This window comes from Oryctolagus cuniculus, chromosome 7 (assembly GCF_964237555.1).
Source record: "Oryctolagus cuniculus chromosome 7, mOryCun1.1, whole genome shotgun sequence".
Lineage (NCBI taxonomy): Eukaryota > Metazoa > Chordata > Mammalia > Lagomorpha > Leporidae > Oryctolagus > Oryctolagus cuniculus.
The window spans coordinates 151,184,119-151,209,068 of NC_091438.1; the positions used below are offsets into that span (position 1 = coordinate 151,184,119).

The 24,950-nt window shown below is 56.7% G+C and overlaps 1 protein-coding gene across 4 annotated transcripts in view; it reads left to right on the forward strand.

Moving 5' to 3' along the window:
• CAPZB (capping actin protein of muscle Z-line subunit beta) overlaps positions 1-24,950 on the forward strand; it is a 119,775-nt gene that overhangs the window by 43,076 nt on the left and 51,749 nt on the right. For all 4 annotated transcript variants that reach the window (XM_051858035.2, XM_070079213.1, XM_051858034.2 and 1 more), the window contains exon 2: positions 14,963-15,052. In XM_051858035.2, coding sequence (XP_051713995.2) covers positions 14,963-15,052 — 90 coding nt within the window. The remainder of the gene's footprint in view (positions 1-14,962; positions 15,053-24,950) is intronic.

The window sequence follows — 24,950 nt, forward strand, 5'->3', positions numbered from 1 at the left end:
AGGTCTCCGGCCAGCAGACCCCGCATCCTGGACGCGGTCGTGTGGCCAGGAGGCAGGAAATGATGGACATGCGTTTGTTTTCGTTCCTGGTAATCGGCAAGGGGCCCACTCCAGCGCTTGCTTGGGAAAGTGGGTCTCCTGGGGCTCGGCTGCGCGCTGTGTGCGACCTGGATGATTTCCCTTTTGTAGGTAAGGAGAGGCCTGGCCGGAGGGCATCGGGGAGGCAGCGCCGTCTCTGCCGTTTCTGCCGCTCCTGCTGGCTCCCGAGGCCTGTGCCAGTTCTGATTTTCATGGGAGGTCTTGCCAACTTAAGGTGCTTTCCCCCAAGACTTTTTGCTTTTAAGGAAAACCATCAGTTGGTGGATTTGTTTGGGTGAGAAGCATTAACTCTTATCTAGCATGGAATGGGAAAATGCCTTTTTGACGCATTCATAAAGAGCCATCCTATGTTTTGTAGAGGGAGATGCTGACGTGTGCTCAGCCCGGACCCCCAGCGACTGAACCTGGCAGCTTCTGGGGGCCCTGAAGCGGTCCTGGCGCTCAGAGTTTCTGCAGTGCTGGACACGCGGGGTCCAGCATGATTCTCAACTTGGCAGGAAGCGAGACAGGCCAGACAGACTCCACCCTTGTCCCTTTCCCCCCATCCCCTCTGCCTCTGTTGACCAAACACATACAGTCTCCTGCCAGGTGCTGTGTGAGGATTGGCTCCACCTGATCTGTAAGGTGACCTTGGGAAGACTGTCCGTTCCGACCTTCGTGTTACAGAAGCTCTGCCGGGGTCACCCAGCTAGGGCCTGGCGGAGCCAGGATGCCCCGTGTGCTGGAGGACACAGCTCCTCTCCTCTTGGAGACTTGGAACCGAGTGGTGATGGCTCTTAGGACAGGGAGGGGCTGCCTGCCAGGCCGTGCCGTGGAGTGGGGACTGGGCACAGAGGCTTTGGGGCCACACGTGCCTGCTTCCGGATCTCAGCTCTGCTCGTCCTTGTGCCTCAGTTTCCATGCCTGAGACCAGCACCGGCCCTTACCCCCGGGGTTGTCTTTTCCAGATGAAGTGAGGTACTGCCATAGAAAGCACTTCAGCCAGTGACCGCAGGGCTGTCAGCTGCGGTCACGTGTTTCCAGCGGGGCGTGCTGGCTGAGTGAGCTGCCCTCAGGCGGCCCGAGGCGAGCGCGTGTGAGAGGCGGTGAGGACCTGTGCGGCTGAGCGGGCCGGGCTTGTTCCTGCTTCCCAGACAGATATTTTGGAGCCGGCCCCGTTGCCTCTCCGCCCCTTTTTTTTAGTTCTTGCTTGCTGAGCTCCTTCCCCAGCCGGCCGTTATAACGAGATCTTGCAGTCGGCAGTAGACTGGGCCGGAGCTGGTGGCCAGTGTCCCCGAGCTCTTCAGGTCTCCGCCCGGGAAGGGTCCTTTGGTCTGGCTAAAGGGAACCTGGAAGGAGTGACCTTGGCTGATGGCGTTTTCAGGCTCTCGCTCCAGAGCTGCCCACAAGCATGTCTGCAGGTGTTGCTTACTGCATGAGTGGAGGGGCGTGTGTGCGTGCGCGCGCGTGTGTGCACACGTGTGTGCGTGCGTGCGCACGTGTGTGCATGCATGCTTGTGTGTGTGCGTGTTTGTGTTTCCTTCCTTCTGTAATGGACTCTTAGCATCCTGTGCACTCTGAAGCTGACCTCTGTGGAAGAGCTAGGTTTTATCGAACACTTTGTGTTTTGGGAACGTGCTAGTCTCTTCACTTACACTTCCGGATGCTGTCCTCACGCCAGCTCTGCAAGAGGGGTATTACTGTTCCTTACCACCAGGTAGCAGAGGAAGTTGAAGCTCGGGGGGGAAGGACTTGACCTACACTGCTAGGAGGTGGTGATGCAGCCTCCAGCCTCTGTCTGATGGTGCTTCCCAGGTCCTGTCTGCCACCGCAGACCTGCCGGGCAGCCCCGTCCTAGATCTTGCAAACGAAGACAGCAGAGTGTCACAGCTTGCCTCTCGCTGCCTGCTGGGGCCTGTTACAGACTGGAAGAGGGGCTCCTCATGGCAGGTCTGGGGGGGAATCCGCGCACTTGGTGAAGCGTTTGCATTGTCCAGACCCATCCCCGAAGGGCGTGGACGCGGCGGTGGCGGTTTGGACTCCTGCCCTCTGCTGCGCCGTGCCGGTGACTGACAGTGTGTGTGGTAGTGTCCTGAAGAGTCGCCTGGCGCTGGGTGGGACAGGCAGAGGTGCTACCTTCCGTGTGCGTGCACACGCGTGTCTGAAACAGGAGCCCAGGGAAGAAAGGAGCTCAGCGCTCTCTGTTGCATGAACGTCACCTTTTCCCTAAACCCCACCTTGGGACTTCAGCCAGAAAGAGCACTGCCCCCGCCGAGAGGGGGTCCTCAGGCTGAGCCTTCGCTGTCCCGGTCCCCGAGGGCTGCTGCCTTCCCATCAGCACTTGTTGGCGCTGCCTGCAGTTCGGACCCGGGTCTCCCCTCACCTGTGGAAGCCCCCATCCAGCCTTGGCTTTCGCCCAGGCCGTCTCGTCAGGCTGTTTGAGAGAAGGTTCCTGTGAGCTGGTTGCTGCTGCTCTGAGAACGGGAGCTTACTTTTCTAGCCTTCCTCAGTGAACGTGTGGGGAATGTTTTCCCACTCTGTTTTGTTAGCCGCCATACACGGGCACTCTGCGTGAGCCGTCCTTGGCTTGGTGAAAGGCTCATTGCATTTCTGTGCCATCTGGGGGAACGGGCGACACTAGGGCGTCCCTGAGGGACATCTGAGGACCCCCAGTCGTGTGTCCGAAGTGGAGAGATGAGCCTCCTGTTCACACCCCTGTGGTCACTGGCTGAAGTGCTTTCTATGGCAGGATCTCACTTCATCTGGAAAAGACAACCCCGGGGGTAAGGGCCGGTGCTGGTCTCAGGCATGGAAACTGAGGCACAAGGACGAGCAGAGCTGAGATCCGGAAGCAGGCACATGTGGCCCCAAAGCCTCTGTGCCCAGTCCCCACTCCACGGCACGGCCTGGCTGTCGTGGGGCGGCGGCTGCAGACAGCTGTGAGACGGGAGCCATCAGGCCGGAGGTGGCGGCGTCTTGCGGGCCCTCCGAGGAGTCCAGGAGGACGCTGTCCAGAGAAGGTGTCTGGAGAGCCTTTGGTGTTCAGGAACGCACCTGTAGTGGCAGCGTGTGTGGAGAAAGGAGCCGCAGTAATCCAGGGCACAGAGGCAGATTCTGGTAGTGGGTGGAATTGTCCATGGTTTGCCCAGCCTGGGAGAAGAGACCCCCGTCCCTGTCTGATTTTGTGACCTAGCAAGTTCTTCCCTGAAAGTCGGCAGAAATTAATTTTTGTTGATGATTTTTGTAGATGTATTTTATTTATTTGAAAGGCACAGTTACGGAGAGAGGTTGGTGCATTCCTGAATGACTACACAGGGCTGGACCAGGCTGAAGCCAGGAGCCCAGAACTCCACGGGGTCTCCCATGTGAGTGGCAGGGGCCCAAGCAGTTGTGCCACCATCCAGTGCTTTCCCAGGTGCGTTAGCAGGGAGCTGAGTTGGAAATGGAGCAACCGGGACTGGAACCAACGCTCACATGGGATGCTGGTCTTGTAGTCGGCGGCCTAACTTGGCGCTCCACAATGCTGGTCCCTAGAAGTTAACTTACAGTTCAGGTTACCGTTGTCTGGAGAGTGTCAGGGCACGGCAGGCAGACCTGTGCTGCAGTCTTGTCGGTCACTCGGTGCACTGAGGTGAGCTGCGTAGTTTTTCTGAGCCTCAGGTCCCGCAGCACCCCAGCGGCCAGCAGGAGGCCCTCCTGCAGCCCATGGGGTGTGGCGGTGGCCGGTGGTAGGCCCTTGCTGTGGTGTAAACATAAGTTGGCTCCCCAACTCATGGACACAGTTAAGTTGCAAAGTCGTGGCTGCTGGTACTGACGGGGTGGAGGCTTGCTCCAGGCTCCGTGTCTGGCAGTGGCCGATGGGAGGTCCTGGGGTTGCTGGGGGCATCCTTGGAGGGCAGTTCTCCAGAGAGGGCTGGATGTGGAGCCTGTGTTGGGCCCAGCTGCTTCCTCTGCCTCCTGGTGACCCTTCCTCTGCACGTGTTCCGCCATCTGCTGCCCTCGTGAGACGCCATGCCAGTGGGGCACCCAGTCTTGGGTTGTGAACCTCCAAAACCATGAGCCAGAACTAACCTCCGTCCTTCATGGCGCTTCCCCTGGGTGCGTGTCACAGTGGAGGAAGCTGACTGACGGGCGCTTGGCAGCTGTGTCGTTCCCTTTCTCTTTCAGAATTGCTGTGCTGTTTGGATTCTTGGTATTCTTCATTAATAAGTAGAAAATAAAATTACCTAGGCAGTGTTTAAACATTCTTAATGTTGCTATAGGTAGTTCTAACAATGCAGAGGTGCATGCAGCTCTGTTCAGGAATTGCGCCCTGCGGTTAAGCCATGAGCGAACAGAAAGCACTGGTCCTGGTTATCTGACGTTCAGCTTTGTGTTAAGTCTTATCAGTTAGGGGTACATCTAGGCCTGCACCTTCCTTATCCCAGAGGGTTTGCCAAGCCTACCTTCGTGTAACATTGCTGTGATTCTGTGTTTTACCGGTTGGAGAGCTGGAGCGGGGCACGCCCAAGGGGACATGCTGCAGCCCACCCAGCTTCCCAGAGCAGAGCCAAGAGCAGTGCATGGGAGCCTGGCTGAGGGCCACAGCGCCGGGGACCTGCCCATTGCCATCGCCCCGGGCCGGGCCCTGCAGCAGGCCATCGCTTTGCTGTGCACACAGCTGCGTCGTGAGAAGTGGCAGGGAGCCAGCTGGGAGGACCAGCTTCTCAACACAGCAGAACGACGGTTGACATCAGTTAACGGAATGTTTCAGAAGAGCTGGTGGGGAGGATTGTGAATGTTGCCAACACAGAGAGACCACAGAGGTCTGGGACGGTGGCTGCGCCAGTTGCCCTGACTGTTATGTGGTGTTCATCTATCCAAGTGTCACACTGAAACCCACACGTTTGTGCAGTTAGTGTATATCGAGTAGACATAAAGTGCTCAGGTGGCCTGGATTTAAATCTGCTGCACCAAAATAAGTGCATTTTTAAAATGTATTTTCTATGGACGTTTTCAAGTCCCCTCATGTCTATTTAAAAACAAAACGAAAGGAAGGAGCAGTTGCTTTCAGGCAGGCGCTGGTTGGGAACTGAGTTTGGAGCATGCAGTAGGGATCAGCCTGCCTGTGGGCGGGGGTACAGCGGAGAGGCAGGAGGGGCCCCCGACGTGAGCGGCCTCCTTGGGGACCCTGGACTGGGAGTGCCTCCTGGTGGAGTCCCTGCCTTCCACCAGCTGAACGCCTGATCTCGGCAGAGCAGTTAGGGAGTGGGAGCCGTAAACAGTGACTTGGTTATCCAAGAGCTCCAGTGAGAGGGTGGCTGCAGCTCCCGCGGGTGACTCATCTCGGATATTTCACTTCCTGCAGGGCTGTGTAAGGGAAAAACCAGCTGAGGGCTGTCGCAGGGTTTGACATGCCGCCTGGGAGTGGGTCACGCTTTTCCCCGGGAGAGGCGCTTGCTGGGTAGGGGTCGAGGTGGTTTGGGGACTCTCCCCAGGCTGTGGCGTTTGGGACCACCAGGCAGTGGGGAGCAGCTTCTGTGGTGGAATTAGCTTGGTGGGCTCCTGGGCTGGGGAACGGGCAGGGGCTCCAAAGAGCAGGCAGAAGCAGGGGTGTCGAGGGAGGAAGGTGGCGTGGGGGTGCGGGTGGGGCTGGGCAGCACCTCCTGTCCTCTGCCCTCCTTCTCGCTCCCTGGCACACAGGGCAGGGGATCATGTGGGGTGAGTGTGTGCGAGTCTGCCCGCCTTTGTTGGTGCTTAATGACTTGGAAGCTGAAATAGCACTCCACCCACCTTTCTAGAGACTCCTGGCAGCCTCAGTGGAAAACCTGTGTCAAGTGAGGGAAAATCCGGGAGGAGCGCGCCTTGAGCACCCCACCAATGTTATGTAAAAGTCCTGGCCGGGAGCAGTGTGCCGCGCACTGGGGGGGTTCCTGCCTTTCGGGGAGGATGCCCAGGCCTGGGGCGGGAGGCTGGGGCCTCACGTGGAGCTCCGCTCAGTGATTCTGCAAGGCAGGGTGTTGTCAGGGCCACACTGGAGGGAGACCCACGCCCCTGCAGGTTAGCTGGGGAAAGCAGGCATTCTGTCATCATCGTCATCATTATAACATATGCACGCCTGTAGAGTCTTAGACTGCTCTGGGAAAAGGACGAAAAACGCATGCATGCAACAGATCTTCTCCCAGCATCAGCTCTGTGCAGACGTGGGCCTGGGGTATGCGCCCGTGAGTTATTCCTTCTCCCAGAGTCCTGTTTTGTTTTGTTTTAATTAGGAGTGGGTTTCTAGCTCTCTGGGTTCCCCACCCCACAGCAGACAAGAAGCAGCGTCCTGGGTGAGGAGGTGCACTGACAGCCCGACGGACAGCAGATGGGCCCGGTGTCTGGACGAGCAGTCAGGGTGCCAGCGTCCCGCAGCGGAGTGTCTGCGTTTGATTGCTGGCTTCAGCTCCTGACTCCAGCTTCCTGCGTGCAGACCCTGGGGGGCAGCAGTGAAGGCTCCAATAACTGGGTTCCTGCCACCCGCGGGGGAGGCCTTGATTGAGTTCCCACATTCTGTTCTTGGCAAAGTCCTGGTTGTTGCCATTGCAAGCATTTGGGGACTCAACCAGCAGATGGGAGCTCTCTGTTTCTCAAAAAAATTTAAAAAATGATAATAATAATAAATAAGAAGGAAGCACAGGGCTCTGCTGCTGGAATGGATGCTCATAAGGGGCCTTTGGCCACTGAGAAGTGGTCTTGTTGATAGCCTTGACTTGAGTTCAGTTGGCGTTGTGTGAGGACGTGGAGTGTGGGGTACATTTTCGAGAACTGGCTGTCTTGAGGGTTAAAGAAGGGATGGTTCTTGGCTTTCTGGAAGTCGCTGGGAAGAACCCCAGACCCTCAGTGGCGATGGAGCGACTGGGATGCTGCCATCCTGAGCGTGGCCATTTTTCCGGCCATTCCCTCCGTAGGACATAAGCTCCCACTGGTTGGGCTGGGCTTGCCCATGGCTCTCCTGCTCAGTGGATAAAGTTGGCAGGGATGTAGGGGAAAACCTCTCAACATGGAGATAGGGTGTTAGGGGCTAAATTTGCCACTGCTGCCTGCGTGGCCTTGTAGGGCCTTCTCTGAACCTGTGACCTAGTGAGCTTGACAGGTGCGTCCAGCCCTGTCTCTGGTCCTGACGGGTTTGTTTAATGTTTTCCTAGTGTTCAAAACCACCTTGGCACAGCCCCTGGATTGCTGTTTTTAGTGGCTAGGTTACTTGTCCCAAGTCATAGGAGTTTAGTTTCCCCGGAGCAGGTCATGCCCTTGGCCCAGGGGTCATTCCTCGTCCCAGGTTCCTTCCTTCCTGCTCCACTGCTGTCCCCCAGGCTCTGTCTCGTCTGATAGCTTGTGTGTGAATTTCCTAACTTGGTGTAAAAGGTGTGAAAGCACCCAGCTCTGATGCTCTGCAGAGGATCCCGAAAGGTTGAAGGGCTCTGTCTGCCAAGGGACCGTGACCACCATGGAGGGCACTGGATTTCCCCTGGGAGGCTGTGCATGTGGCTGTTTGGTGAGGCGTCTCCCCCATGCGTGCACTTTTCTTGTTAATCCAGAATGTGCTGTGTTCTGGAGCGACCAGATCTTGATGCGTCGCTGCCCCGAGAGCCCCCAGCGCAGGTTGTTCTTGAGCCACATGGCAAAGGCAGATCTGACGTCTAAACCGAAGCTGGTTGGGTCACAGATGACACAGAGAAACTGTGGGCAGGTCTAGACTATGTAAGTGTGAACAGTCAGCCTGGGCTCCATCCGCGTTTCCCTCTGCGTGCCTGTAACAGAGGCATCGGCTGAACCTCTCAGGAACGTAACCTCGGCCAGCCTTGGAACAGTCTGCAGGCCCGTTCCTCGGGGAAGTGTGGGACTGCCCTCCCCAGCCCCTGGAGCAGGTGGGGAGGACTTAGCATTGGAAACGGCAGCAGTTTGGGTCACTGCTGGTCCTTGACATTACAAACTGTGGTTGTTTTTCAGAGTGGACAGTGAGAGAGACAGAGAGAAAGGTCTTCCTTTGCCGTTGGTTCACCCTCCAATGGCCGCCGTGGCTGGTGCGCTGTGGCCGCGCACCGCGCTGATCCAAAGCCAGGAGCCAGGTGCTTCTCCTGGTCTCCCCTGCGGGTGCAGGGCCCAAGCACTTGGGCCATCCTCCACTGCCCTCTTGGGCCACAGCAGAGAGCTGACCTGGAAGAGGGGCAACCAGGACAGAATCTGGCGCCCCGACCGGGACTGGAACCGGTGTGCTGGCGCCGCAAGGCGGAGGATTAGCCTATTGAGCCGCAGTGCCGGCCACAAACTGTGTTTTGAAAGGACACATACAGACCACAGCCACCCTGATGAGGCTGGGGTACCCTCTTGAGCAGGTGGCCCCAGCCGGTCTTCCTGTGACTCCCACTCCCCCAACTCGGAGCCCTGGGTGTGTGACGCCGCTTTAGTGGTCCTGCTCCCCACCCCCGTCTCAGCTCCGGCCAGTCTCCCACAGTTTCCAGAGAAGCCCTTCTGTACCAGTGACTGCTGTCCATCAAAGTGAGTGAAAAGACCAGTAAGGATTCCACTGTCTCTAGTGGTGTTGGTGGGTTGCCGTTTGAGGAGGGCCCGGCCACGGGCTTCGCCGGCTGCCGAAGGCCACAACAAAGGGGCCCTGAGGCACCTGGGGCACCTGGGGCTCTGCATTGGGTTTTCCAGCGGGGCTAGGTTGGCGGGCTCAGGCAGGGAACGGTTTCCTTTGCCACCTGGGACTCCTGTGCCCCGTGGGAGGGGAGAAGCGTCACTGCCTTTCCTGGTGCCTCGGGAGCCGTGGAGCAGCAGCACTGCTGCGCTCTGTTGGTGAAAGCAGTCGGAGGCGTTCCGAGGGCAGGGGCGTCCGTGCCGCCGTGCGGGGAGCTCAGTCACGTTGCGGGGCGGCTTGCTGTGGGGAGCTCGTTACGGCCACCTTTGAAGCTCATCTCCCTTGCCTTCTGAGGCTCCGCGAGGAAAGGCCAGAGCGGCTCCTGAATCCTCACGGAGAAGTGGGCTTTGAGGTTGTGAAGCCTGGAGAGCGTGGCCCAGAAGCCTTACCTGTGAGGCAGACAGAGCGGAGCTGCTGTGATGTGAGGCTCGGGACCCAGAGGCTGCCCCGAGCAGGTGGGTGTAACCTGGCCTTGGTGGAAGCCGTTCTCCACAGGGGCCCGGGCACCCCCGTCCGTGCCAGGCCCCTGCTGCCCTTCTCAGCTCACCTCCCTCCGGGGCTGTCGTGTGCTCGGACCGCCCACTCTGCTCCTTTGTCTGACACCTGCCGTCTCCAGGGCTGCTCAGGGCGGTCCTACTCAGCCTCCTCCCCAGTGATGATCCGGGTGGGCCCCGTGATGTGAGCATCCCTCTGTGTCTGTTGTTCCACCCGTGAGCCACTCCTGGGCTGGGCTGTGTCCTACTCCCTAGGGGCTGGACACAAGGGTGCTGCAACAGGTTGATGGAAACACGGAATTCAAAGCTCTGGTTTTTGTGATGCCAAAAAATTTTGAAATCCCTGCAGTTTTTAATAATACGCATTTGCTATGAACATTTTGAAGACCCCTCCTATACATAGATTTCAAGATTTTTGTGCCGAAATAGTTGTCTTTTAATTCCAGTTTCCACAAATGTATCGAGTACCCTCAAGTTATTTGACTTTTTTTTTTTTTTAAGATTTATTTATTTAGATGAAAGTCAGTTACACAGAGAGAGAGAGAGAGAGAGAAGTCTTCCATCCGCTGGTTCACTCCCCAATTGTCCGCACTGGCCAGAGCTGCACCAATCTGAAGCCAGAAGCCAGGAGCTTCTTCCAGGTCTCCCAGGCGGGTATAGGGACAGGGGCTCAAGGACTTGGGCCATTTTCTACTGCTTTTCCAGGCCATAGCAGAGAGCTGGATCAGAAGTGGAGCAGCCGGGACTCAAACTGGTACCTGTCTGGGATGCCAGCATTGAAGGCTGCAGCTTTACTCACTGCGCCGCAGCCCTGGCCCCAGGTTATTTGACTTTTGGTTTTCTCCCCGGCCAAGCTTCCCTGTGTGCAGATCATTGGCAGCCTTCTGGTGCCAGTCTGGTGAGATGTTTTAGGCTGCGGTGTGTTGTTTGACATAGTTATTCTGAAAAATTGCTTTAGTCCACAGTAACAGTTTTGCTTGCTGCAGGGTGATTTGAGCGATTTTGAGCCTTTTCTCTGTGATGTGAAAACAGAAAGTGAAACTCTCGGAGGCTGGTGTTGTGGCACAGAGAGTAGCCATCACCCATGACACCGGCATCCCGGATGGTTGCTGTTTCAAGTTCAGCTGCTTCTCTTCCAATCCAGCTCCCTGCTAATGGCCTGGGAAAGAGCTGAAGATGACCCAAGTCCTTGGGCCCCTGCTACCTACCTGGGAGACTCGGAAGAAGCTCCTGGCTCTTGGCTTTTGCCTCACTCAGCCCTGGCTGTTGTGGCTGTTTGGGGAGTGAACCAGCAGGTGGAAGATCCCTCTCTTTGTAACCCTGCCTTTCAAATTAAAGAGAGAGAGAGAGACTTTTCCTACCTTGGGTCATATACTAAGAAACACACCAAAAGTCTGAATATACACTAAAGCTGGCTTTTTTTTTTTTTTTTTTTTTTTGACAGGCAGAGTGGACAGTGAGAGAGAGAGAGAGAAAGGTCTTCCTTTGCCGTTGGTTCACCCTCCAATGGCCGCCGTGGCTGGCGCACCGCGCTGATCCGAAGGCAGGAGCCAGGTGCTTATCCTGGTCTCCCATGGAGTGCAGGGCCCAAGCACTTGGGCCATCCTCCACTGCACTCCCTGGCCACAGCAGAGAGCTGGCCTGGAAGAGGGGCAACCGGGACAGAATGCGGCACCCTGACCGCGACTAGAATACGGTGTGCCGGCACCGCAAGGCAGAGGATTAGCCTAGTGAGCTGTGGCGCTGGCCAAGCTGGCCCTTTTTAAATTCTCCAGCATCCTAACAAAGACACTTCCTGGATTTTTCCCCATATGGGTTTTCGTTTGCATCATGAGCTCTGTGAAAACCAGAGACTTTGTTCAACATTCAGCAGCAAAACCAGTGCCTGTTACTAGGAAACACCCAGTAAACACTTACTGAATGACTAAGCAAACGGGCAGAGAACTGGAGGGCTGTTCTTTCACTGTTTACCTTTTCAGCACAGAACACACCGCCAGTGGAGGGGGAGCTTACGAAGAAGTCTGCGACGGCATCCCAGGCTCCTAGCCTTGGGCCTACAGTTGACAAAGCAAACAGGCTGGGGCGCGCAGTTAGGCTGCTGCCTAGGGCATCGGCATCCCGCGTGAGCACTGGTTCAGTTCCTGGCTGCTCCACTTCTGAGCCAGCTCTCTGCTAATGCACCTGGAAAGCAACAGAAATGGCCCAAGCGCTTGGGCCCCTGCCACTCACATGGACGGAGTTCCAGGTTTCTAGCTTCAGCCTGGCTCAACCCTGGCCGTTGAGACCATTTGGGGAGTGAACTAGCAGATGGACAGCCTCTCTCTCTTTATCTCTCTCTCCCCCCACTCCTCTCTCTGTAACTTTGCCTGTCAAATAAATTACTCTTAAAGAAAAAGAAGGAAGCCTGTTACTGTATGGGAGGGAAATCCTAGGAGAGTAGCAGGCGTGGGAAGAGCAGTGGAGTGCACGGTGCCCCCGCCTTGCCTCTGGGCACCAGTGTCTCCTTTCTGCACGCATCACCCGCTCCTGTGGTTGCTTACTGTTTTACGAACAGTATGGTCCAGGTTTCACCCCATGGGCCTAGCTGGGGCTTGGCCCACAGCTGGCACTCAGCACAGTTTTTGTCTGATCAAGGGCTGAATCCAGGACAGTGGTTTTGTTGAGGGGCAGATGGGCCCCAGGAGTTGAGTCTGCACTTGCAAGAGGGCATGGTCCATCTGGAAGGAACATTGGGGCCATCACATCCTAAGCCACCTGGGTACGTGAGCAGCCCAAATCACACGGACGCCCCAGGGCGAGGCAGATCCTGGACCCGGGATTTCCAAGTCTCAAGTGCTGTCTTGTATTTTTTTCTAGCGGCTTTATCCATATTTGGATATCTGATAACGACATGATATGCTCAGTACTCTTCAACCTGCCAATCCATGAGGCAGATACCAGCTGTCTCTCTCTCTCTCTCTCTCTCTCTTCCTCTCTCTCTTATTTATTTGAAAGTTGGAGTTTCACAGAGAAAGGAGAGGCAGAGAGAGAGAAAGGTCTTCCATCCAATGGTTCACTCCCCAATTGGCCACAACAGCCGGAGCTGCGCCCATCTGAAGCCAGGAGTTTCTTTTGGGTCTCTCACATGGATGAAGGGGCCCAAGGACTTGGGCCATCTTCCACGGCTTTCCCAGACCATAGCAGAGAGCTGGATCGGAAATGGAGAAGCCAGGACTAGAACTGGCACCCATATGGGATGCTGGCACCACAGGCGGCGGCCCCAAGATACCAGCTTTTGTCTTCCACCTGTGGCTTCCCTTTCTCTCTTCTGGATTTTGCATTTGTCTTAGCTCCAAGGGGAAAAAAATGCCTTGCTGTGTTGGCATATTAGTTTGAAATAGGCGCACACACAGGGGTTTATGCCTAAATAACAGAGCCCTTTGTGAGCTTTATGGAAGTCACAGTGTCCTAGGTAGTCACGCCCACCCCATTTCTAAGGTCACGCATGTTGTTGCCACAGCTGCGGGTCACCCACGTGTTTTTTATTCTCCCGTGTTGTTCCTGTGTGGACCCCTTAGGGTTTGGGATGGCTCCCAAGCAAATGGCTCCAGTTAACTCTAATTTTAACTTTTTACAAGCTGTCACTAGGCTTTCCCATGTTGCTTCACTTATGGGAAGCATTGAGCCATTTCCTAATTTAATGATAGTTAAACATCCTTAGCCTTAGAAATCCGTTGTGAAACATTTCCAATTAAGATTAATTGGGATTATGTAAAATATGAGGTAGATGGTTGTGGGCTGGTGACTGAGTGCTGCCAGCTCCGTGCAGCCGGGCGGGGGAGGGCCGTCTGGAGGAAGCGGCTGGCACCGAAGCCCAGAGCAGGGTCAAAGCTCCGTCTTTGCACGTGGACCCTCTCTGGTCAAGTCCCATTTTGTCTCCTGCTCATCACTGCTCAATTTCTAGTTAATCCCTTCTGAGTCCTAGTACGTTCTGGACTACAGCCTCAAGTTAGCTAGTTTTACTGATGTCTGAGTTTGCTTTTCAATGCCAAGAAGATTGTTAATATCTAGTTGATATGCTGTCCAATGACTGGAAGTTTCTAGACATCTCAGTGGTTTCTGAGTTAGAGCTGTACGTAAAATGTTACTGTGGCAAGGAGGCCTTGGGCTTGACCTCTGCGGCCAGGTGACTCCGTGTTGTGGGCAGGCCATCTGGTGCCTCGTGGGGTGTCACATGTGTTACTGAAATTATGTTAACTCTCTGAGGTCATGACTGCCGCCATCTTACAGATAAACAAACTGAGGCTTGTAGAAGTTAGAGAATTTGCCTAAGGTCATGGTGAACAGAGTGGGGCTCGACCGGGCCTCTCATCCTTAGCTGTGTGTTCCGCCCTCAGCGTGGTGCTGCTCTTCTTCCCGTGTCACCGTGGCCTTGGCCGAGGCCCGTGGGTGTGGGAGTGTGCTGCACCGCAGCACATTCAGGGTTGCCGGAATGTGTCACTAAGCAAACAAGTGATAAGGTTTCTGGTGTGGGTTTTTTTCCTTTTTCTTTGCAAGGCGGCTGGGTTGGTTGTGTCTTGAGTAAAGAAAGTTTTTTTTGTTTCGTTTTTTTAAGGTGGCCAGCTGGGTATGCTGTCTTAAAATCTGAAACTGAGTCTAGGTGGTAGTGTCCCCAGTAAATGGGAAGGGGTCCCAGGCCCCCGGCCTGCGGGAGGCTGATTGCCCTGGAGAATAGACAGGAATGCCCAAAGCCTGTGTTTCCTTGCAGCCAAATGCGGCGCTCGGGGGTCCCTTTGTATATTCAGTGGGACTCTGGCGCTTGTTGATGCAGAACTCAGAAAGTCCTGGAGTTGACCTGAGTGGGGCAGGCCCCAGACTCAGAGCGCACAGTGGCTCTCTGCTAGGTGGCTGTGGGGCCCGCGTCAGCTTCACTGGCCCACACGAAGGTGTCTGCTGGTTTACATGGCCCGCCTTTCTCATCCTGCTCCCGTGTGCCGTCCACCCTTACCTGTGTGTGCTGCCTCCTCTTAGCATGCCTTATGTGGTTCGGGCGACTGGCCCAGGGTGACTTTGTGGCATAGATGGCGAATGAGGACAGCATTGTGAAGCACTCAGTGCGTAGCTTTAAAACGGTGCTCAGGAAGCAAAGTAATTCTTATCCTCCTGGATATGAAGTTTGTTGCACGCGTCGTCCACTTTGCCAGTTGAAGGGAGCTCTCGACTGTGGCGTGGCTCTGGTGTTGGTCAAGCGTGCACAGGGCCTTGGGAAGGTGACCAAGCTTTAGCTGAAGGATTGAAGACTTTTCGGCCTCTGCGTGAACTTAGCTTGTTCACCTGGCTTTCCCTGGTGTGGTGCTCACCAGGGGGTGGGCTGCAGTTACCTGGTGTTTGCATGCAGGTTACAGCAGAGGGAAACCCGTCGAGCAAGCTCACCATGGACCCAGCCGGGAATTATATCCTTGCAGCCTCCCAGCTCAGCTGCGCAGAAGGGAGGCCAAAGAGGGGGCTTTCTGGACTCTCCCGCCTGTCTCCCGCTTTTTCAGAGTCTTTGGACAGAGACTGCCATCAAAGGTGCAGGCATCCCCAACCGGTCCCCTGCAGGTGCATGGGGGCAGGCAGAGGGCCCATTGCAGGGCTCCCTGGGTCTGAGGATACCTTGGGCAAATAGCAGGTGCAACAGTGCTTTGTCGAAGGAGTTTCTGTTTTCCTGCTGTGAAAGGATGCTTAGATGCTTTTCTTTCTCCCTCCACAGAGTGACCAGCAGCTGGACTGTGCCTTGGACCTAATGAGGCGCCTGCCTCCGCAGCAGATCGAGAAGAACCTCAGCGACCTGATCGACCTGGTGCGTGCCCTCCTCGCGTCCTTCCCTTTGAGCCTGCCGTCACGACCGGATGCTTTCTGTAGCTGTCTTTCCGTGCAGAGTTCAAAACACCACAGGGCCCCGCGATCCCTCCCAACAGAGTTGAATTCCACATGGTAGTCGTCTTAGAGCCATCCTCGTTGGTGAAGCCAGGATAGGAGTTCTGGTGTGGATCGCCGTGGGTCAGCCTCCCCCCCACCTTGTCCGCAGTGCTGCACGGTAGCACTTGGGCACCGGGAAGGCGAGGACAGACGTCCGGCAGGTGCCCACGGGGCAGCGTCAGGCGCTTAGCCGCCCTGCCCACTGTCGGGTGAGCTTCTCCAGCCAGTGCGGTGGGAGCATCCACCCTGCAGGGTGCTTCAGTGGCCCAGAGTGGGAAGATCTGACAGACAGCAGTTGGCTTTTGTTTTTTAAGTTATTTATTTTTATTTTATTTGAAAGAGAGGAGTGATCGATTGATCTTCATCTGCTGCTTTACTCCCCAGTTGTCCACAACGGCTGGGGCTGGACTAGGCCACAGTCAGGAGCCCAGAACTCCCATCTGGGTCTCCCACGTGGGTGATCCTGAGCCCTGCTCTGCTGCCTCCCCGAGTGTGCATAAGCAGGGAGCTGGATCAGAAGCGGAGCAGCCTGGACTTCATGCAGGCAGCCTGAACAGCAGCCTGATCAGCACACCAAACACCTGCCATGAAAAGTGGCTTTTCAGGTGCTCGTTTAAAAGTAGCCACTTCGTTTTTAAAGGTGTTTATTTATTTATTTTTTTAATTATTAGAGTGATTAGTCTCCAAATGATGCCCCAGATTAACTGGCATTGTACTGTTTGAAAACGCTCGGTGTAATACCAAGGGGACAGTCGAAAAGCCATGAAATGAAATTGGGTCCCCGGAGGCCACCTGCTCAACGTAGCTCATTCCGCCTGTGGGTGCTGGCCCTGGGTCTGGAACCTGGTCCTGAGTCCTTGCTCTGTTGTTTGCATGAATGCTGTGTCCTCCTGGGTGTAGTTGTTGTTGCTAAATGCGGCTCTTCAGGGAGGTGTCCTGGTTCATCTGCTAGACTGCTAACCAGGTTACTTAATTCCATTGTGTGAAGTCAGAGCAGCTTTGCTAGGAAAAACTGCATGAAACTGTGTTGTCACAGATCCAGCTCTTGGCGGCAGTGTGGGAGGCCCAGGGGGCAGCTGTCTCTGTGTGTGTAAGGGACACAGTCTCCCAGCCCAGAGGCAGCTGGGAGACTGAGCGGAGCCGGTGGAAGAAGTGGTGAACTTGCTGTGTTCTGCACGGAGCAGTTCGGGGGGGAAGAGGAGGTAGTTTCCGAGGTCAGTGGCCTTGCCGCTCTGGTGAGCCTAGCAGAGGCTCGGGATCGGGGTTCCATACCAAGGCGTGAGGGAGGGGGATCACTGGGCTCTTGTAAGAGGGCGTGGTAGGGTCGGGACGCAGCCCGTCTGCAAGGACAGCTGCCCTGTTAGGAGTGTGACCCTCTGCTGCTCGTTCTCACATTTTTTGGAGGAGCCATGCGCTGGGATTTTTGTGTGAAAACCACCCCCCCTTTTTTTAAAATAAAGATTTCACAGAGAGAGGGAGAGACACAGAGGAAGGTCTTCCATTTGCTGATTCATTCCCCAAGTGGCCACAATGGCTGGAGCTCGGCCGATCCAGAGCCAGGAGCCAGGAGCTTCTTCCGGGTCTCCTACACAGGTGCAGGGGCCCAGTCACCTGGGCCATCTTCTGCTGCTTTCCCAGGCTGTTAGTGGAGAGCTGGATCGGAAGTGGAGCAGCCAGAACAGGAACCAGCGCCAAAGGGAGAGGCTTAGCCCACCGTGCCACAGCGCCAGCCCCCACGTTCCCTGACTTTTAAACCGTGGTCTGTTGGGAAGGTTGAATCTGGATTCTTCCCAGTCTGGTCCTGCATGGTGGGAGCAGGGCAGGCAGTGAGCTCAGAGGATTGGTCCTTCTTAAAAACGATGAAGCGTCAAGTTGGGCCGGCGAGAGGCGGCCCTGGCTCGCCTGCCGTGGCGACAGAGACTGCACGGCAGCGCGAGGCTTGGTGGGTGCTGGGTGCTGTTGCCTGGTCAGGGTCTGCCATGGCCTTGGGCAGAAGCTGCAGGCAGAGGTGGTCTCGGGTCTGATCCAGCCTTTCACTGGGTGTTGCAGGCGCTGGTTTTTCTCGTGAACTCTGCGTGAGCATGTGTCTGGCTGAGTATAGACTTAGCTTGCCAGTTCAGTTGCTGCTAACCCAACCTGGCCACGAGGGACGATGATCAGACTTCCCTGGGCAACTCTTGGCGTTGCAGGGCGTTTTGTTCCTACACAGCCCAGTGTTTCCACTCTTGTCTCAGAGATGGGCCTACAGCTGGTCAGCTGGTCCCTGTGCTCGGGGGCCATGTCCCTGGCCTCCACAGGGATGTTGCCACACTGATGGGGTGTGAAGGAGAGGACCAAGAGCCATGTTGCACCACAGCCCGCGGTTAGTTTGTGGGATGGGGTGTTGGACACAGGTTGCCGTGCCAGGCAGGGTTGCCCTGGGTGGCATTGCACAGATGGCTGTCTTTCCATTTGTAACTTCGTCTTCTATAGTGGGTGCTAGACGGGGTAGTGCCGGACCAAGGCTGGGGGAGGTGGCTAGCATCTACTGAGTGCCTGCTGTATGCCTAGAGCTGGCAGTACATAGAATACGTGCGCAAGAGTGCTCCCATTTGCTGGTTTACTCCTAATGCCCGTCACAGCTGGGGATGGTGGGGACCCAGTTACTTGAGCCATTGCTGCTGCCTCCTAGGGTCTGCGTTGGCAGGAAGCTGAAGCCAGGAGCTAGAGGGGCATGGAACCCAGGCACTCACTGTGACAGAGAAGCATCTTGCCCACGAGGCCAAACGCCCTCGCCTGGGTTGCGTCTCTGTGTGTGATTTCTGACTTGATCTGTTTGCACAGCACCCGTCTCGGGTGCTGCCAGCACTTTACTTGATTAGACAGTTGAGAACGCCAGGTGGTGGCACGGGCGTGCAGTGCCCAGAGTCCCAGGTCCTCCTGCTTGGGGGCTCTGCCTGCTGGGGACCTTTGGGTCCCCTCATGTATGCTGCAGCAGGGGGTTAAATATGGCACCTCTTCGTGGTGTGAGTTGTACTTGTCTAGAGAGAAAGTAGTAAGTCATTTGTTAGTAATGTTGAAACAGATGTGTTGTGGAGATGCCTTTAAATTCACGTGGTTTGAGAACTGGAGACGTGAAAGAAACTCCCTTCTTAGAGCTGGGCTGCTTAGGATTAGCCGTTTGTTTTCCTCCAGAGCTTGGGGGGGCACCAGCTTCCCCTGCTGGGGTTGTGGGGAGGCCAGCCTTGGGGCCCACCTTCCACCTGAGGCTGGACCGGAGGCCCCGTGGGTCCCCGTCACCCAGAATGGGCTGGGGAAGGGGTGTTTTTGTAACTGCCTAATTGAAGCCTGATGAATGGCGGAGTAGAAATGGAGCATGACTTCTCGGCAGATGAGGGCCGCCGGAGCACGCCTCATTGCCGCCCGTCGCAGGCGCGCGCGAGAGCCGCCGCTTGATGAAGGGGCAGCCTTGGCGGTCCTTGGCCGCGCAGGGCCTGTGTGAGGGCGGCCGGCTGGCTTTGTCCTGGATCCTGTGAGTGGCCCAGAAGTCACCCCGGCCCTGCCTTCCCTGGGAATGACAGGTCTCTTTTAACTGAATTCGCAGAATCCCTTTGTCAGAGTTGGTCTGTGCTGAGTGTGCTGTTGTGGTTCTGAAGTTCACGTGCAGTCTTAGTTCGCTCCCAGAGCTGTAATTTCAGAAAATTCGCAGCTCGGAGTCTTTCCAAAAGCAGAGCGTTCAGGGCCTTTGCGCCCTGTGGGCTGGGGCCAGTCAGTGTTTTCAAAGCACAGAGGCGCTGCTGGCTGCAGAGCGCAGCCATTCCTCCTTGCTTACCTGCCCAAAACAACGCGGGGAGGCGGTTGTTTTGAGAAAAGTCCGACGTTAAGACTGACAAGAATGCTAGGATGTGCCAGCGTTCCCCCGGGCGGAACGGCCTCGCTTAGAAGCGGGAGCCAGGGAGCTGTGGGGAGTGATGCGGTCCTCCCGGGCTCCGGTTACAGAGTGGGGTCGAGGGACGAGGTGGGTGCTCGGCAGCCCCCGCGCGCTCATCCTGCCGGGTCAGCGTTTCCAGCCTCAGGGCTTCAGCTGCCTCGGGTCGGACGCGCGCTCTGAGTGGTGGGCCGTGGCCTTCCTTTGCAGATGGCCAAAGCATCATTTTATTGCCTATTAATCCATTGTGCCGGAGTGGAGTCAGCTGCAGTCCGCTGGTGAGCTGTTTCAGAAGTGCCCTCCCGCCCGCGTGGCCCGAGAATCATGTGATGGGAAGATGCTTCCTTGGCTCCTCACCTCTGGCCATGTATGGCTGTGCTCGGCGTGCTGGCAGCAGGAGTCGAGACTTCTCGGCTGGAGTGTATTTTGAGCCCTGAGCTGAGGAAGGAGTTTGTTTCTGCAGATTGGCGCCCAGCGGGCCATCCGCCCTCTGCCTTTTTCAGAGCAAACCAAAAATAGCCATAAATCTGTTTAACCAGGCGAGGAAGACGCTGCTTGCAAACATGGGTCACTTCATTTAAATTCCTGCTCCTGTGCCTTTCCGGTAGTCCCCCGAAGCCCCAGCTCCTGGGCGTGCCCGGACTTCACTCCAGCGAGGGGGCATCGGGGCTGGGCCAGCTGCCAGAGTGTCCTGGCCAGGCCCATGGGGTAGAGGTGGACGAGACATCCCGCCTTCAGCAGGGAGCGGGGAGTCCACAACTTGCTCGGCTTTCATTTCAGCAGAGTCCTCTTAGCCGAGATGGCCCTGCAGAAACAGGGCCAGCTGGGCACAGGGCTTCCCGCCGCGTGCCTCGGCAGGACCCGCGCTCCGACGCGCCCGGCCCAGGCGGCGGGCTGGCTGTGGGGAGCACCGTGTGTGTGCTCAGTGAACCGGGAACCCCGTGGGGACCAAGGCTTGTTCCCGTGAATCTGCTCCCCACGGAGCGGCCAGCAGAGACCAACTCACGCGCTTCTGATAGGGAAATTAAGATTGACACTGTGTTTGATAGTTCAATTAATGCTTGTGAGTAGCAGGATACCCTGCTTATCAGAACGGTTGGTGTGTGCTAAGCAGCCTACTTCAGACTGGTCTCCCACGGTCTCTTTCCCGTGACAGCCATGTTGGAATGAGTCCTAGGACTGCTCTGTCCCGTGCTGGACACGGGACCCGAGGCAGCGCCCCCACCCGGGGGTCTCGGAGGCCACGTCTGTCTTAGAGAGGGCAGGCCTGGCGCTTGCGCCTCACCTGCTTCCCTGCGTTGCAGGTGCTGGTTGCAGTGGTGAATGAGGCGAGCCGTCTTGCTGGATGGGCCATTCCTTGAGGGGGACTTGGTGGTCAGCTTTGCACTCGTGTGTCTGTTGAACAGGGGACAAAACAGGGCATTTACTCACGTGGTTTTCCTCGGAAGGTACTACAGGGTCTGCAGTGGTTGTGCCGCCGTTAGGGAGTTGGCCCGCCCCTCCCGTGGTCTCCAGCCCCCTCTTCCTGGCCTGTTAGTGCTGCCTTCCCATCGAGGAGAGCAGATACACTTCTCCAGAGCTGCAGGGCAAACCCAAAAGTGCCTGCCCTATGGAGACAGTTTTATGTTTTATCTTAAAAAAAGTGTATTCCAATTTAAAACCTGCCAGACTCCTAATGTAAACATTAATGCTTTTTCCACCAGAGCCTTCAGCCGAGCTGAAGCTGTGGGAAGGTGGGCCCTGTCTCCCTGGGGCTCTGCCAGGCCAGCCTGCCGCACTGGCGCTGTGCACCTCAGTGGGAGAGCCTCAGCTGCTGCCCAGGGCCCGGCACCCGCTCTGGGATACACAGCCCTGACGCCCAGGGCTGGTGCCAGTTGATGCCCTGTGTCTAGGGAGGTTCCCTAGGAAGGGGAAGGGGATGGGAAGGGGAACTTGTCCTCCACTCTCTGGTCCATCCCAGGCCTGCTCCAGGTCTGCTCTGCTGGCCGGATGTCGTGTGCAGAGCAGGAGCGGGGAGCAGGTGGGACGATTGGCCCTGGGCTGCACCCCCGTCGTCTCTGTTGTCTGAGGTTGCAGAGCTTGTCCCGGGCTCTCTTGCAGCAGATGCTGGGCTGCAGTTCCCTTTTACAAGGGGAAGCGCGTTCCAGCCAGGGGCCTCCAGCAGTATTTTAATGAGCTCCATGCTTGGAAAGTTGTGCTGAGCCTTTGCCCGCGAGCCTTCTGCACTTGGATGGACTGCAGCTGTGGGGACTGAAGCCGGAGCAAGCAAGAAAGCAGACCCTGGCTTTAGGGGCTGAGCTGGCCCCTGTCCCCTGCCCCGGGCCACCTCCTGGTGCGGCCTCTGATTATGCCGAGGTGGCAACAAGGACGAAGTGGGATTTGCTGAGAAAGAGCAAAGAGGCATTCTGGGATGCCCTCAGCTGCCCTGCCCCTACCCCGCCCCAGTGTGGCCAAGGAGCTGAGGCTGAGAGAACGGAGAGGGCCTTGACTTTGGTGTGTGCACGTGCACGCCTTGGAGAACCAAGACTGTCTCCATGAGCCTGCAGGGATGTGGGCATCCGCCCTGGCACCATAGATTCCCCGTGATGTCGGGCTCGACGTTCTCCGGAGCCTGGCGCTTTGAGAGTTCACCGTTTCCGTCCTGGTGTTTCATGGCTGCGTTGAGTCTCTCCTCCTTCCTCCCCCACACGGTCTTCTTGAGTAAATGACTGGAGAAATGAATAGCGTTAATGGGGACCCACAGGTGTTAGAAGCGTTGATGGCCTGGCCTGTGCAGAGCCAGCGTGTAGCTGGGGAGACTGAGGGAGCGAAGACAGGAGCTTCCCAGAGCCTCTGCCTGGCTCATGACTGGGGTGACGGGTGCCAGACCAGCTCTTAACTCCAGCTGTTCTCCACTGAAGCGGCCTTAAACGTGAAGACATGGTCGGGGGCCACGTGATGAGGGTGGGGGGAGGACAGTCACCTTGGGACTGATGAGAAAGAGGCTCTCACCTTCTCCCACCCCTGCTGGGGGCTGGCAGAGCCATGGCAATGCTGCCTGATTCAGCAGCCCCGTGGGAGTGTCGGTCCAGGGGCTGAGCCTGCTCGGCCCACGCGCTGGGCGCTGGGCGCTGGCTGGGGTCAGGGGAAGGGCACCATGCCCAGGCACGAGTGGCCTGTCGTGGTTCTCTGAGTTTATCTGCAGCAAATGTGAAGCTGAAAGCAGTGCACTCCAAGAACATGTGCGGGCTGCCTTTGAATTGCGTGCCCTGCATGTCCAGTTAGAATGGATGAGCGGGGGAGGGGTGTGGTGGCAGGATCCCACTGCGCCATCTAGGGGCAAGGAGGCCGTGGGAAGGCACCTGTTGCGCTCACACTGAGTGACAGAGGCTGCTGGAATCAGGTGGGAGAACTGAGGCTGTGGCAAGGGATGGTCATCCCCGTGGAGACTGACCGGTGGTGCGGTAGAGGAAACATGTCCTGCCAGTGTTTCCAGAGGACTAAAGAGTTAGCTGTAAAACCTGAAAGGACCCGAGAGAGAACCTCGATGACACTTGGTGTTGCCGTGGCAGGGCCTGTGTGAGGCTGTGAGACGTGTACGCTGAGTTCACGGAGTAACACCGACGGCAGAGGACACATTCAGAACTGTCTGCCCCTCGTGGCAATGAACGTAGCCGCTTTTCCTTCTTTTTTAAAGATTTATTTACTTATTTATTTGAAAGGCAGAGTTACAGAGAGGCAGAGAGGGAGTCTTCTGTCCGTTGGTTCACTCCCCAAATGGCCGCAACAGCCAGAGCCGTGCCAATCCGGAGCCAGGAGCTTCTTCCGGGTCTCCCATGTGGGTGTAGGGGCCCATCTTCTGCTGCTTTCCCAGGTGCATTAGCAGGGAGCTAGATTGGAAGTGGAGCAACCAGAACTTGAACCGGTGCCCATATGGGATGCCGGCGCTGCAGGTGGCGGCTTTACCTGCTATGCCAAAGCGCCGGCCCCCGAAGGCGATCTGTTGACTCATCAGAACACCTTCCAAGGTGGTTCCTGTCATCATTCCCATCAGGCAGATGGAGGAGGGGCTTCAGCAGCTTGTCCAGGGTCACCAGATAGAACGATGGAGACATGCTCGGACCCCAGGTGGCCTCACTCTGGGGGTATTGCCATCCTTGGCAAGAAAGTGGTCATAACTGTGGGAACAGAGAGCCAGCTGCATAGATAGGTGACTCATGGAGGAGGCCACATAGGTGTGTGAGACACACGACTTTGGCCCCATCAGCAGCCAGAAGAGTACAGGGTGGGCCATGACAAGCCCCTTCTCGTGTGCTCAGCAGGTGGCTCCTGCTGCTGTGTGGACCGTGGCTTGTGCGGTTCCTGATTGTCTGACAGGTGACGCCTCCCCTTGGCAGTGGGTCTTTTGGAAGAGTGCAGGGAGTGAGGGGGTGAAGCCAAGAGGGGATGAAGCCCCTGTGTTGGCTCATTGAAGGTTTTGAGAAGTCCTGACGTTAAATAAGATAGAAGAGGGGCCGGAACTGTGGCGTAGCGGTAAAGCTGCTGCCTGTAGTTCTGGCATCTCATATGGGCACCAGTCCGAGTCCCGGCTGCTCCACTTCCGATTCAGCTCTCTGCTATGGCCTGGGAAAGCAGTGGAAGATGGCCCAGGCACTTGGGCCCCTGCACCCATGTGGGAGACCTGGAAGAAGCTCTTGACTCCTGGCTTCGGATGGGCCCAGCTCTGGCCATTGTGGCCATCTGGGGAGTGACCCAGAACACTCTCTCTGTCTGCCTCTCTGTAACGCCGCCTTTCAAATAAATAAATCTTAAAAAAAAAAAAAAAAAAAAAAAGAAGGGACCTGTTTTAACCCAGCATCCCAGACTCGTGCCTGTGGAGTGCACTCAGGGAGGGGTGGGGATCATCCCAGGATCTGCACAGCCGGCGACCTGGGTTCTGGACCGTGTGTGATGGGAGCCGAGGTTTTTGTTTTTGTGACTGGCGAAAGGAGCTAGAAAGAATCGCGATTTTCCCTGAACTTCTTTCTGCAGATAGGAAACTGCTCCAGAACACGTGTGGTCCCTGAGGTGGGGGAGGCGGCGGGGCGGGAGCATGGTGTGCATGGGGCGGTGTCCTAGAGAATCTTACTGGGAGTGAGGAGGCCCAGGACTGACTTGGGTGTGCCCCACCCTGCCTTGGAACCACAGGCCCCTCTGGGCTGTAGGCTGCTCTCCGTGGAGCATGGCCTAGTGGTCTCTATGGGCCAGAACTTGGAAGAGCATCGCCATGGATACCCTTCTGTTGAGGCCACTGTGTTCCGAGCCCACTTTGGCTGGCAGAAGAGGCGTCCGTTCTCAGGTGTGTGGACGCGTCACCTGCCCTAGGCAGCGTGGGCGGAGCGGGCAGTGTGGGCAGTGCCCCCGCAGGTCTCCAGGCCTTGGCGGCTCACTGTCATGGGGCTGAATCCTGTCTGGGCGCCTTCCGGCTGTGAGACTTCCCCTCCCTCGGGACCCCTTCTGCTGGCCCGCAGCCAGCCCTCCCTCCCCTGTGTCTGCTCACTTCCACTGCCAGTGCAGCAGAGGGTCCACAGCTCCACCCCTCTCTGGGCTCCTCCTGAGTCGTTTGGTCACTGCGGGAGGCTGCTGGCCTGCCAGGACCTGTTCTTGCCCCTTGATGCACACAGTGCCTGTGAGGTGCACCTGCCAGTTTGTGTTGTTCACTTCCCAGGAAGCAGAGCCGTTACTTAGTGCCCCAACCCCAACCCCATCATTCGCCAGTGTTAGTGTTCTTTGGAATCAGGGCTCTCAGGTTTCTGGCTTGGTGTTTCTGGCTAGCTGGTTGGCCTGAGGCGTCCACTTGGGGGCATTGTGGTAGGAGATGGTTGAGGGCTCTGGCCTTCACCACGTCTTGGCT